This window comes from Drosophila miranda, chromosome 4, assembly GCF_003369915.1.
Source record: "Drosophila miranda strain MSH22 chromosome 4, D.miranda_PacBio2.1, whole genome shotgun sequence".
Classification (NCBI taxonomy): domain Eukaryota; kingdom Metazoa; phylum Arthropoda; class Insecta; order Diptera; family Drosophilidae; genus Drosophila; species Drosophila miranda.
The window spans coordinates 7,392,555-7,407,124 of NC_046677.1; the positions used below are offsets into that span (position 1 = coordinate 7,392,555).

General features: G+C 40.4%; 1 protein-coding gene across 1 annotated transcript; it reads right to left on the reverse strand.

Annotated features, from left to right (window-relative positions):
- Positions 1–12,923: 12,923 nt before the first annotated feature.
- On the reverse strand, positions 12,924–13,869 carry LOC108162307. Its single transcript, XM_017296975.2, has 2 exons — positions 13,126–13,869; positions 12,924–13,055 (listed from the first exon to the last, which is right to left on the reverse strand). The coding sequence occupies exon 1, from the start codon at positions 13,719–13,721 to the stop codon at positions 13,287–13,289; it is 435 nt and encodes a 144-aa protein (XP_017152464.1). The 5' UTR covers positions 13,722–13,869; the 3' UTR covers positions 12,924–13,055; positions 13,126–13,286.
- Between the last annotated feature and the right edge of the window lie 701 nt (positions 13,870–14,570).

Sequence of the window (14,570 nt, forward strand, 5' to 3'; positions counted from 1 at the left end):
GATACAGGAAAGATTTTCATGTGTGCCTCGACAAAAACGTTCAGGTTTTCGTTGAAATTATTAAAGGAACTTCTAAACTTGTATCTAGAGATCATTTTATTATTGTGCCTCGACAGAAACGTTTTTTCTTCAATTACGAATGGAATTGGTACACTTTTTCTTCGAAAGAACAACCCAAAACTGCTTCTTTAAACATTTCAAGCTGTTCCTAAAATCGTTTCTCAAAGGAATAAGCTGCAAAGCGTGTCTGTGCCTCGACAAAAACGGTTTTGAATGCATGAGCTTCAATTTTGTATAAAACCTAAATCTTTCAAGCACTTCCTAGTATATTTTTTACAAGAAATAAGTTCGCAAACCGATGTATCTCTTACTCAACAATTGCATTTCCAGAACACTTTGTAGACAACAAAATTGACAAGACAAGACATGAACATGGACATATCCATAGGATATCCTTGGCCAATTCCTCTTTGTGTTCTTTCGTTGTGTAATTTGTGTTATTTGCCCATAAAGTTGATGGTTCCATCGTTTGTTTGACATTCCGCAGGACCGAACAGGACAGGACATGCCCAAAACGAAGCGTGGGGGGGGGGGGGAGAAAGGACTCTCGCAGCAGTAGCATATTTTATTTCTCCTAATGACACAGTGCCCGCACAAGGACCCCGAAGGACCCAAAAGCCAGACGAAGGAGAAGCGCACATAAAATGTGAAATTTATGCTCGGGCTTTCCTTTGTTTTTACTCAAATCGTACATAGATTATACAGGAATTATGACGAGCGCGTGTCTATCCATCGAGCAGCAGGACAATGGACGCTACAGCGACAGCTTGGAGGACGGTCCTGTGTCCTGTGCCCTGGGTCCTGTGTCCTGCGCGCAAATAGTTTTCATAAATTAATTTTATTTCGCTTGTGGAGCCATCATCAGAGGGAATGTCCTCACAGGACATTGCCGGACTCCTCTGTTTTTCCAGACACTTCAATATTTCTTATTCCTAATTGTGCGACAGTTTTCTCTCGTTCCTCGTTTCTCGTTTAGCTTTTCGTCTTTTTTTTCTTGCCCCCCAAAAAGTTGACGTAAATTAGAGCACTTTGCGTCGATTTGCAACGATTTTCGGGAGACAGGAACGGGGAACGGGAAAGTTATGTTCTGTATCGCAAAACCATAAATATTTATATTTATGGCAAGCAGGGAATGGTTATAAATTGGCACAGAATGGACGGAATGTGTCTAGAAGTTTTTGGGGATCGGTGTATTGGGGGATTCGGGGATTGGATTGGGGATTCGGACAGCGTCGTGTATCTCTGGATTTTGTCATTTTTTTGTGGATACGTCAGCGAATTTTGAAGAAATGTGTGGCAGACTGTGTATATAGTCGATGATCTGTGGGGGGGCTACTGTGGAAGGTCTATTGGTACTCTTGAAAGAATGTTTAGAAATAATTTTTTTAGAAAACCTTAAAATAAAGCACGAAACCAACTTACTCCTTAACCAATTTATAGCTAATTTTTGTGGATCTTATTTTTGATAATAAAGTTTGAACCTGACGAGTGGTGCTGCTGCATGACGCGCGACATTTTATATGAATAATTAATGAGGAGAATTAAATCTAAGCTTAAGTAAATGAGCTGAAAATATATAAAAATTAATCAAATCTACTTCTTAGTTTTAACTGTATCTTAATCTTAGATTTATCTGGTATCAGATTCATAAAGCCTATCGAATAACGTTTCTTGTCTATTACTGATGATTGTTTATATAATTTATAGTTTATTTATCATTAGACCCCTTTAAAATTTAATATATAATGTTTCTAGCAATGTAATGTCAAAAAATATATAAAACATAGCCCTGTCTAGAATTTCTGTATTAAATATTATAAAATGTTACCATATTTGACTTTAGAGCGTGAATTAGATACAATATCCAACGCAAAGTCTACTATAATTAAATCATAAATACATTTTTTACTAAAGTACAATTTATTTCACTCTTTTTCAACAGTGTTCCAACTATTTTTCCTACAAAAAAGTGTGAAATTTTGAGATAAATCTTAAGAAGATACAATAATTGATGTAAGTGAATAAAAACCTATTCTATCAACGTCTTACACGATTTGAAAATACAAAATTTGTATTCTTTCCAACACTAGAAAACTTCCACTAAGATTAGGTCTCCTATAATCCCCTTCCATTTTAATTATTTATATATAATAATTATAAAATTTAAAGCTTACAGAAAAATGCAAGATTAGATGCTATTATTTTCTTCTCCGATTTGTGTTTTAAAATGTATCTTTAGCATCAGTATAAATACCTTTACCGTGGAATAGTTACCCTTAAAATTAGGTGACAATTTTAATACCCATTCTGGGGGCTGCGTTCTCCCAAATCTCGTATCGTAAAAATGAATTTCTAGTGCCTGGATATACCCAAAGCGATACTCGTAACAGTGGGAGCTGTTGGAGTGGATCCGAAGAGCAGACCACCGGGCAAAAACCATCATTTCAAAATAACGTATCGTAAATTTTCAAGTTAACATCAAAATTGTGAAAATTATGTACAATTTCCCAGTAACAGAAAGCGGCAGCCACAGTAGCAGCAGCAACGAGGGGCAGAGAGGGAGGGAGGGAGAGAGGGAGAGAGAACATTCATAACCAAATTTATTGCAAATAAGAAAAATGTCCGCCATACGATAGACGGACAGAGAAAGAGGGAGACAGAGAGGGAGAGGGAGAGAGACAGAGCCAGAAGATAGACAGGAATGTAAACGAATGGAATGGGGGCGAGAGGACATGGACATGGACGACACGACGACTGGGAGCTGTGGACATCGTAGTCCTCACAAGTGGCCAAGGATTCGAGTCCTCTTGCGTTGTAGTTTTCCCCTCCCCCCTCCCGCTCTGCGGTCAGCAGAAAATGTAGAAAAATAGATGAAAAGCAAAGCATAAAAAACATAAATTCCATAAAAAAAAGAAGAAGTAGGGAAACGCCACAGAAAAAACAACAGAAACAAAAAAATGATGAAAGACAAACATGCGCCACGAGGATAATGGACAGAAGGCAGAGTCAGCCAGCAACCAGCAACCAGAGGAAACAGACAGAGAAAGAGAGATAGAAAGAGAGAGAGAGCGGGAGAGACAGAGAGTGGGATAAGGGGGCAGAAAGTATCGGGGACACTTTTGTGGGTGTTTGTGTGATGTGCGCACAGGACCAAAAACTTTCAAGGGGTCGGCCATCGGGTGGTTTCCATCAAAACAAACAACGGGGCCAAACACTTGACGAGCGAGCACCGAAGCTACCGCCACCTCCCGCCCAAAGGATGTACAGAGTCCTTTCCTGGGGTTGACCCGAAGTCCTGCTAAAGTGTGCTGGAATGTCCAACCCCTTTCCCTGGGGTGGAAATGGTTTTTTGGAAAGCTTCTCTTAGCTTCTATGTAAAGGAATCTTGGAATTTCTAGAGAAAATATATTTGAGATTGCGTTAGGTTAGGTAGGGAATATCAAATGGTAACGCGTTGAGTACGGTATACATATGTTTATCAACTAAAGCCAGACCTGCAACAGACCTATTTTCATTATAAAAGTGTTCGAAATTACACTACGATAGAATGAAAGACAGTCTGTGAGCTAGAGAAGCTAAAAATATATTTTTCTAAGTGCATAGATACTTTTTAGTGTGTGTTTATGTTCAGAGATACTTTTTGATACTTTCTAAGTGCGTGACTACATCTAAAACTGGTTTAAAGACGGGCAATGATCCTCCCTTAGAGAGTGAATAAATTAAGTTCTATGCAAAAGTTAAGGTTTCCAACTCCAGGAACCCCTCAGCTATACAAAGACCCCTCAAAATGACTTAAAGGTAAGTTCCACGTTACTATGATCTATTATATTCCACACAAAGATCTTTCTTGAATATCTTTCTTTACAAAACCTTCACATTTCTTAACTTTAAGATGTCCCAAAACGTATCTTAATCCCACACCCCCAGTCAACAATCATATCTTTAATAATTCCCCCTTTATTTCCACACCCAAAGTGAGCCAACACTCCATTCAACTACAAACCCAGATGAAATGTCAAATTAAAAACGCAAATCCTGGTCCTTCCCCCCCATAAGTAGCCTTGAACCGTACAAAAGGGATGATGGAAAGGGCTGCATAGGGTGGCTAAACAATGAAGTGTCGACCGTAATTACACGTGCCACGCCCACCACTCTCAGACACACACACATGAGACTACAGCCCATAAAAAGGCACCTAAATGAAAAGCCCTCGAAGTGACAAACAACGGAATTGCTATTTTAGAAACAAACCCACAAAAGAAAAAGAGAGTTGAAATTTTTTTGCAGATTTTTCAGCTATATCAAAAAATTGTCAGCACAGTGAAACCCGCCCCACAAATGCCTCCCAGAGTGCCCCCCAATGCTACATGTCAGGGGGAAAATGTGAGTTACATTCTGCAGCAAAAATTTGACACTTGATATTTTGAAAATTGCCAAAATGGAAATGGCCTTTTGAATTTTGAGTAGAGCACATTGCCATCAAAATATGTATAATACGAATGGCACACAACCATTTTCCGATTTATTTCTAATTAGAGACAACTTTTTGTTTTGGACATTGTCAGCGTTTGTATTTGTGGGGGTTGGCGGGGGGTTGGGGGGTTTTTGGTTGTTTAATGAGTTTCAACATTTGCTCGCAGCTGAAATTATTTGACAGTTGTCATTTTGACAGTATCTAAGCCAGAAATTAGAAAGTGAAAAGCGGTTTAAATTGGCCAGAAATTAACGAAAGGGGAATGCTCTAATATTTAAAGGGGGACGAAAAGGGAAAATTGATTCGATAAATTTAGGGAAAGGCGAAGGAAATTAGTGGATTGATCATACTTTCTTAGTGCGTTTCTATATAAAGACCTACAAATCTAGGAGAAGCGGAGTAAACGAGTCGAAATCGATATTTTCGATAATTATCGATTAATTAATCATTTCTTAATGCTACCTGTTGGTATCCATAGTTATCGATAAAAGATATTTTATTTAAATATAATTAATAATAATAAATCGATAAATATTTAATCGACCATCGATTATTATTGATGATAAATAATTATTATCGTTTATCGTTACCAATTAATGATCGATAACACTAGATAATGAACGATACATCTTCATAATTATTCTTAGGAGCATATAATGATCGATAATTATCGCTACAACGATAACTCTCAAGTATAGTGCTTCACCATTGAGTCATAAGTTTCCTTCTCTTTCTTCCGTTCTGTCTTTGTCGCTCTTTGGTCCATCCGTCCGATCGGTTCTTGAGATATCTTTTTTTCTGTATGACAAAAGCGCCGAAAAAGCCATTAAACATGTTGTACCCCCATTAAGATCCATTCATTTAGCCAAATTAATTAACTTGTTGTTCTTAGCGACACCAACAATTACGGGGCTCGCGAGAGTGAAAAGAACGCTTCCATCATCATAAAATATTTGCTCGATGATGCGTGAAAATTAATAAAAATTATAAAAAAGAAAATATTGTACATTTTAAAAAGCATTTCTTGGTGTTGGATGTGCTTTTCTCTGGCTCTTTTTTTGGACCTGCCATTAAATCATAATAAAAAACGATAATTGCGATTTTCACCCGAGAAACCATAAATTAAGTGCCACGCATGCGACAAGAGAGAGTGTAAGTCGTGATTCAAATTGACGTGTCAACAATTAACATAACTCTCTCCAGAAAAGCCAAAGAAGAAAATGCAGCACCCACGCCTTTGGATTTCCGCATTTTCGGGGTTCGCGGCTCTTGAGTTCGCGATTCGTCAATATCTCTGTCGGCGCCTTCGTTAAAATTCGATGCCACAGTCAGTGGCATTAACCAGCAGCTGCAGCAGCATCGTCATCCTCGACATCCAATGGTTCTGGATTCTTGTTGGTTCGAAGACTCTTCGGTTTTCCTCTCCGTTGACAAACCATCCGTCAAATGCGTGGGCTGTGTGCCTTCACTCTTTGGCATTTCTCTTGTGAAATGAGTAAAAATATTTGAAAGATAAATAAACCAATAAATCATTATGTTTAAATTGGCATAATATTTATTTTAGTGGTAGTTCTCGCTTGAAAATTCAAATGGAATGGTAACATGTGTTATGTGGGAAATTCTAGGGGCCAAAATCGTGGCATGTTCAAGTGTCAGAATGTTGAAAGTTTACACGGGATTTAGTTGGGATAGACAGCTGACTAGCGCGGGATTCTATAAGAAAATACAACAATATTAAGTGGGGGATTTTGTATATAAATAAAGCATTTTCCTTAAATAAACTAATAAATAAAGTGGGTAATTTTTTAAGAAATATTTTTAGAGTATTTATTATGAATTTGTGTCTATAATTTTTCCCTATTCCCACTTTATGCCCTAGAATTTTCCTTGATTTTCTTTCAATTTTCCCCCCCATTTTATTGCCCATGATTTAATGTTCTGAATGGGGGGTTTTGCCTGCCATTCAAAAAGTGGGAAATTTTGTATGCCAAATTTAATGTTATACTTCAATAAAAACTTCTTGAAGCCAGACGGCTGGCTGGCTGACTGGCTGGCTGTGCAACATGTTGCAACGTCCGCATTCCTGCATCGAACATTAATTTACAAAATATTAACAACATGAAACAGCAAACAAGACCGATGCAGAGATGCAACAACAGCGCCAACTTTTTATTAATTGCAACCAAGCGACACACACAAAAATATTCACAGCAAATAAACTGTGTTGCCCCGAACGGAGGAGAGAGCGAGAGAGCATGGTGGGGCATGCAACACATGCTAATTTTGTGCCTCAGTCAATGACAAGTTCTTGTCAACCTACAGAATGGGGGAGCAGCGAGCGCCACTGTCGCCGAGTGGGCCAATAAATAACGTAAGTGAAAAACAAATGGAAAATATTAAAAACTGACGGATGCCTGCGTTCGCGAGCAGCAGGAGAAGAAATGTTGCACAGAGGTTGCCCCGAGCTGGGGGCATGGCACTGGGCAAGGGCGAGGCATAAAACAAAAGCGAAAGAAACGGCCAGGAGGCGGCCAGGGAGGGCCCCCAGAAGACAAATGCGAACAAGCTGTGCGCATCGTTGGAGGCGAACAGTGGTGCAAGAACCAATGAAAAGTGGTTCAAAGACGAAAGCTTGAAAAGGCTAAGGAAATATTGAAATAATGCAAGAGTTTTCTGGGCAAAAACTCCATGCCTTGTCCCACTGTTGACACTTGGGGCGCAAAGCGTTTTTCCTTTTGCTTTCTTTGCAATTAATTTTGCATGCAATTGAGAAAAATAGCATGGAATGGCTTTATTAGTGCACTATCGAATGAACATCGAAGGCAGGCAATGGCCAGAGAAAGAGCCACAGCCAGAGCAAAGGAGAGACCTAGGGAAGGGGTACACAGATAGAGCCAAAGTCGATGTTTGATTGCCGCATATTTGAATGTTGATGAGCATGCAGCCCCCCTCGCCCCCAAACCCGGGTCCATTGATGGCCCGTGAAAGGCATTTTACATAATAAAACGAACAGATAAACAGATCGCAGGGGCCCCCCCTCCACACTTCTCTATGGCTCATCTGTTGGGGAAAATTTGAATAAATATCCAAATTGCTGTAAATCACAATCAAGACCCAATCGAATCGTTCGATGGAGAGACGACAGACACCCACTATTTATAAAATATCCATCTCTTCTTTTTGGGGACCCCGACGATGTGTCGCCGCCGCAGTGCCGCTGTGCCGCTGCGCCGCTCTGTCGTTTCGTCATTGAATTTTCTGTTGCTTTCTTTGGGGCCGAAATAAAACGAAAACTTAACATATTTATTGCCGCGTTTCTGTCATAAATTTGCTTTATAGAAGAGCATTATCAAATTGACCGAAAAACATTTCATTATGGGTATCGAAGGCAGAAAAGAAACAAACTAACAGCTCGAAAGTATCTATAAACAAAAAACTACTAAAGCAATTAGTTTGAGTATCTGTAGATGTGGGCTGTGGCGCGAGATACATCTTCAGAGATGGATTGTCTGAGAGATGCAAAAGATACGAGCATTCATTCTGGCGAATCATTGTCGTCATCTTCTGATTGCCGCTTGGGGACTGCCACTCTGGGGCATGGGTTGCTGCCATCCCATAAATAATCCCACAAAAATAAATGCGACGACACAATTTTTTGGTTTTCTTTTTTTCTTGGGTTGGTTTGAATTTAAAACAACTCATAAATCGAATGGAAAAATCGTATAACACGGCATTCGCCTGCTAAGAATTCATCAAAAAATGTTGAAAAATTGTGAAACTTTCGCGCTGCGATCATGTGGAAATGGGATTATGTTGTGCTAGAAATATATATATTAATAATTCCATGATTTATGGTGAAGGGGAAATGTATATTTAAAAAGAAACCCCATCAAAATGAGTGGCATTTAGGGGTCTGAATGATCGGATAGATTTTCGCTGTTGAAACATAGAAAGGTGTGAGAAAATCCATCTACTTTTTCTAAAATATAGGTGAAGATCAGAGAATAGGTAATGGATAGTAAGAGACTTTAGTTCTGTAAGAGAAATTTATCTAAAAAGTTCCTCAAAAGTACCAGAATATCTCTGATCCATTTCTTAAAAGCTTTTTAGAAGAGGTACATATGAAGGAGTATCCATAGCAACTCGACTTCCGTTCTTTTTTTTGAGAAATTGTTCATAAAATGTATTCTTTTTCGAGCAGAACATCTCTAGGGATTGCACTGATCTTCCAACTTTCTATCATCTCCCCAAGACTTTCTCGTTCATAAACTTTTTTGGCAGAAATTTGTGTGATTCAGCGACTACCGAATGCCCGATCGAATCGTTTCCAAAACAAACTACTGTTCAAAATCCCCACATATCATATCGAATTTCATACAAATTTAATTTTGTACGGGAGCTTCTGTGTCTGCCTCGAGAGGCTTTTTGTGAATTCAGTGAAGCAAATTAAGTCCCGAAGCGACCATGTGGTGGTGCGGTGGTGTGGGAAACCAAATTTGAAATGCCGCCACAGAGAGCGAATAATACAACAAGAAAAACAATAAAATTAGTAGTAAGAGTGAAAGGCAAATCAGATGATGAAGAAGTGTTCCTTAATACCCATGAATCTTCATCTCCGGTTGGGGTTTTGGAGGCCCAAGAGTCTCCAGAGTCTTGACTCTTGTCTTCCAGACGAACTGACATTCAAATTAAATTGGATTAGCCGAGCGTTCCCTTGTCAAAAGAGCAAAGCAAAAAAAGCCCCAAAAAAAAAAAAAAGATCCCCTAAGAAGAAACTGCAGAAGAGCATACTCCAAAAAGTGAAGAGAATTCTGCAGACCGACGACTCTGACAGTGACATATTTTGTGACAGCTGATGGAATATGCTTTGGAGTTGGGTTCCGTCTCGCTCTCTCGTGGAGATTCCCTCTGAATGAATGACTGATCCATCATGATGTGGCTCTGTGGCTCTGTGGCTCTGCAGCTTTTACCAGTGTCAACTTTTTTATACTGGAAGCTGATGTGTCGGCACCATTTGATCGCATCGGAGCTAATCCTTTTCGCAATGACTTGACAGCAGATGCTCTGCCGAAGCCGAAGCCGAGGCCAAGGCCTCCTCATTCTCTTGCTTTGGTTCTTAAATTTCGCGGTGCCATCAATCAAGAACTGGATGCTGGATGGATGCTGGATCGTCGCGCTAATTAGTCACTCAGGCATTCAGTCCGTCAGTCTCCGTCATTCATTCAGATATCAAATTATACCACAAAAAGCTCTGTGGCCTGTACTTAGTCGCACTCTAGTGATCAATCAATGATGATTAATGCAAATGCAAGGTCAGCACAATCTCCCTTTCCCTCTCTCTCTGCCTCTCTCTCGATCGATGTCCGGTTGCAATCGCCACACACATCAATCATTCATTAGCCGCTCAAGTTGTCAGGTTTTGTCGCTGATTATAAAATCGTGAGAAGAGATCTCTCCTGCTCGCTGCTAGTTGCCTGTCGCTTCGATTGCACTTTTGATCCGCGTACAGTCGCTGCAATCATTTTATGCACACCACAGCACCAGATCGAAAGATGGAAAGAGCCAAAGATCGTTTCCTCATTGCAATTAGTTGCTCGCTGGCTGGCCTGCTCGTGGACCTGACTCTAAGATAGGCTTAGCTAATTAATTTGATAATTGAATGGACATTCTAGCGGCATCCGATATGATATGATGGACAGATAGTCAGTGCCAGTCGCAGGCCACTCTCTAACTGAAGACTGAAGACCGTATAGAGTTACACGAGATCAAAGTCAATGAGAATTTCCATTTGAGAAGAGTGAAGGCTGTGAAGGCTGTGAAGGCTGTGAAGGATGAAGCCACATCTTTGATTTCTTCGCAATGATCTCAACAGCAGCGAAGTAGAAAGAACACTGGTTTTCCCCCTCCTTTAAGATCTCTTCTCAAAAGTGTAACACATTTTCCTTGTTAGCCTCTCTGGGGCCCCCCCCCCTCTAGGGCTGACTGCCTGCCATTCTGCCATGTTTCGCATATCCCAAAAAGTCCGAGATTTATCTTTTGTCCTGCCATTGTATGGGATCCAGTTCTGGAGATCTCATAGCCCCTGTGTATTGTTCCATCATTTTGGGTAAACCCTTTCGCTTGTGTCCATCCATAATATTGATGCTCTCTCTCTCCACTGATGATGCTCCACCCGTGGCATTGTTGCGGCTGTTGTTGACATTTTTGGCGAGCCACCATTCCACTTTTGAATATTGCTGTCCCCGCTCTGGGGCCTTGACTTGGGGAGTAGGTGCCTTTATTTATGTTTATGGCTTATGAGACACGACGACACTGCATTGCATTAGCTAAGGTTCCACCCGAAGCCTGATCCAGATGCTCCTGCTGCTGCTCCTGCTCCTTCCATGATCCAGGCTCCACAAAAAATAATGGCGCACAATGTGATTTTTCCCCGGGATGACATTTTGGTATTTGCTAAGCGCGCGCGTTCATGTCTCATCAGCTTGTTAGGGTTTACAGAATGCCCTCAACTTGTGATAGAGGTCCAGGAATTGGTTACTGGAGATGGAAAGGTTTCAGTGACACGAAAAGACACGAGGGAACCGATTGTGGCATGCGTGAGGGGAAGCTGATGACAGAAAATGGGAAGGATTTATATTTTGGAATCCAATTTATAGAATTTTCGATGTAGAGGATTTTATTCTTCACTACTATCATATAGATCTAAGCGATTTCTATCGTTTGTCATCGATTATTCCACTTAACAATCTCTAACAGGAGTTGCATGTTTTCTAATAGCGTTTTAAATTTTATATATTCTAAATTTGTATACGAATTTATATTGTATTTCATTTGATTAATTTTTAATCGATAGATTTTTTTAACTTTTCGATGAATTGGTTATTCCAATTTCCATTTTATTGCTAGATTTACTGAATTTTCGTATGTAGGATTGTGCCTCTGATCCCATTTCTCGATTGTTATCGATTACTTATCGATTTTTGCTAGATTACTCCTTTCTACCATCTCTAACAGAGGTTATCCCTCTTGAATTATATTCTTCAATATGTCTTTAGCTTTCTCCTTTCCCTACATTCAATCCTCTAGCCCCACTTTTACAACAACCTCCGTGACTGTACTTTTCACGCTACCATCTCTAGCAGAGTAATTCGATCGATTGAGACCAAATAAACGAGCAGGCAAGCGGGAGACAGAGAGACAAAGAGAGAGATGTCCATCGCAATTGCTGGGCTCTGGTGGTAACTGAGTTAGTAGCTGCCTCTGCCTCTGGTTCGAAGAGGCACCCGATCCTCCCGATCTCGGATCCGCAATGACAACCCGGCAACGTCGTCCCCGGAGCCTCGTTGTTGTTCCTCGCACGCGTGCGCATTTAACGAAATTTATTGGAGTCTTTGCTCTGGAATTTTGGGCTTGTGTTCTCTGTCTGTCTGTCACTCGATGGCTGCCCGAGAGCTTCGGTTTTATTCAGCAGCCAGCAGAAGCAGCAGCAGCAGCCCAGAAGGAGAGCAAGAGCAGCTCCCATTGTTTGATCCGATCGATTCCTGAGCCTGAAAACGCATTCGCCAGAGCCAGAGAGGCAGAGACTAGAGTTTTTGTGTTTTATTTGTTTTTTTTTGTGTGGCTCTCTGCGGCTGCTGCTGTCCTGTCAGACGCTGGCAGCGGTTAAGGCATCCCCGTTGAAGTTTTTTAAATATTTTATCAGTCGCTTTCGGAGTTTGGTGGAAAACGCTGATAAAGATCGCGCCACTTTTTTGTGGTGCCCCCAGGCCCCAGGGTCTTTGCGGGCTGCCTGCCTGCCTGCTCTCTCACGTAATGAGTTTGTTTCACAGCCTTTCGCGAAACACACAAAAAACAACAAAAGCCCCCAGAAAATGAGGGGCAAAAAAAAAGTATTGTCAAGTATTGTCAGGGCGAGTCGTGTGTGACAATGTGATTAGTGGGCGCTAAAGAAAGGATTTTGTGCATAGAAAATCAATTTTGATTGGGTTTAAAACGGTTTTAGATTTTTGTTTTGATTTATTATAGAGTTTGTTAGTTGTAATCGATATTGTGGCCTTTTTATGGGGTTTTAATCGATTATTGAAAATTGTTCTCTATATTATACAGATTTTTGTTTTATTTTTAATCGATATTCTATCATTTCTGACAAACATTTTGAAACGGAACTTGATTTTGGGTTTGATTTTATTTATTTATTAATTATTATATTTATTTATTATAGATTTTATTAGTTTTAATCGATTTTTTGGCAATTTTATTTTTGTTTGCCTTTTTTATTTTTAATCGATATTCGTTAATTTCTGACAGAACTTTTGAAACTGAATTCAATTTTTGTTTTAATTTTATTTATTTATTAATTATTATATTTATTTATTATAGAATTGATTAGTTTTTAATCGATTTTGTGGCCATTTTATTGGGTTTTAATAGTTATTTGTTTTTGTTTTATTTTTAATCGATATTCTGTAATTTCTGACAGCATTTTTGAAACGATAGAATAATCGATATTTTACAATTTCGGCTGAAAATAATTTTTGTGTAAGATTTAGTTATTTTTTTAGATTTTTCTATGTGAGGTCTCTCTACCTCACCTTTATTCTCCATTTCAGGATTCACTTTCTCTTTTTTCTCCTTTTACTTCTTTCCTGCCTTTCTTCTTCTAGCTCTCCATCCCTTTATCGAGCTACGTTCTTCTATCTCTCTTCTTCTTGCACTCGTTCTTCTCTGCTTCTTTTTCTTGTCTCTATTTCTTCTAATCCTCCTTCAAGTGGGTCTTCTCTGCTGCCTTTTCCTGGTGCTCTTGTTCCTGAGACTCCATCTTGTCGGACCCTTTCTCTTCAGGCAGTTGCTCTTCCTTCTTCTTGTTCTCTGCTTTGGTTTCTATATCTTTTTGCATATTTAATGCTATCGGAATCGAAATCTTGGATATTTTCTCCCCTGGGACCATCACATCTCCCCTGGAAATGGGCTCCTCTCCCTCGTTCAGGAATGTGGCACAATCGGAGAGTATTAGATTCTGATCACGGTCCGTGCAGCTAAGGATTCCAATGAGAATGAGCTTATCCTCGAGCACCACTCGAACGGTCTTGCCCAACAGTTTCTTGAGGAACTCCCTGCCCGGCGAAGCTGTGCCCATGGTCTCATTGGTGAAGGATGTCGGATGGAAAGCTTCCTTTTTGTTGGACATTTTCAAGCGTTTGAGGATGAACTTCGGAAAAGATTTGCAATGAATTTCGGAAAAGGTTTGGAATGAATTTAGGTTTTGGTTTTGTCAAACGGAGAAATACGAATCCAAAAAGGGTTTTGCTTTGATTGAGAAACAGTTTCTCCGTAGCCTACTGCCTGCCTGGCTGCCTCCTGCCTGCTAATTCCTTGACAACACCCCAAAAGGCATCCTTTTTTAGGGCAACGTCTGGCGGGATATCTGTCTACAGATCTCCTGCCTCAGAGCTTCTTCTGTTGGGGACAATGGACAAAAGCGCAAGAAAAAGTGTCGCCATCCATTTTGGACTTGTAAAAGTCCATGCCCCATGATCCACAACACGAATGCCTATACACAGACATATATATGCTGCATGCTGCATGCTGTATGCCCCCGAGAGTCCGATGGTGTCCGTCCTTTGATGACCAAAACAAACTGAAAGCCGGCACAAGTCCGCAGTCGTCTGCGCCACAGTTCAAAGTTTTTGAAGGGCCTGCTGCCCGCTGCTGATGCCACTGCCACAATGCCACAATCTTGTGGCGCGTTAAGGTAGCAGCAACACAAGAACGAAACGAATCGCGAGGCAAAACAAAAAGAAATCAGGCTCCACAAACAGATCTGTGATCTCTTCGCTGGCAAAAGTTTCTTGCAAGTTTTCGCTGCCGTCTGAATGTTTTGCCTACACTTCTTCGAGGCCATCAAGGCAGGCGAGGCAGTGCCACAGCCACAGAGGCAGCAGCAGCAACAGCCGCAGCAGCAGCTTTGCGTTCGGCACAGATCAAATTGGATTTACATTGCTGGAATGGTAAGGACGGAACGGCGGAGGCTTCCGAG

What these genes read in the sequence shown, in the direction of transcription:
- LOC108162307 (XM_017296975.2), bottom strand. Translation starts at nt 13,721, where the DNA reads ATGTCCAACAAAAAGGAAGCTTTCCATCCGACATCCTTCACCAATGAG.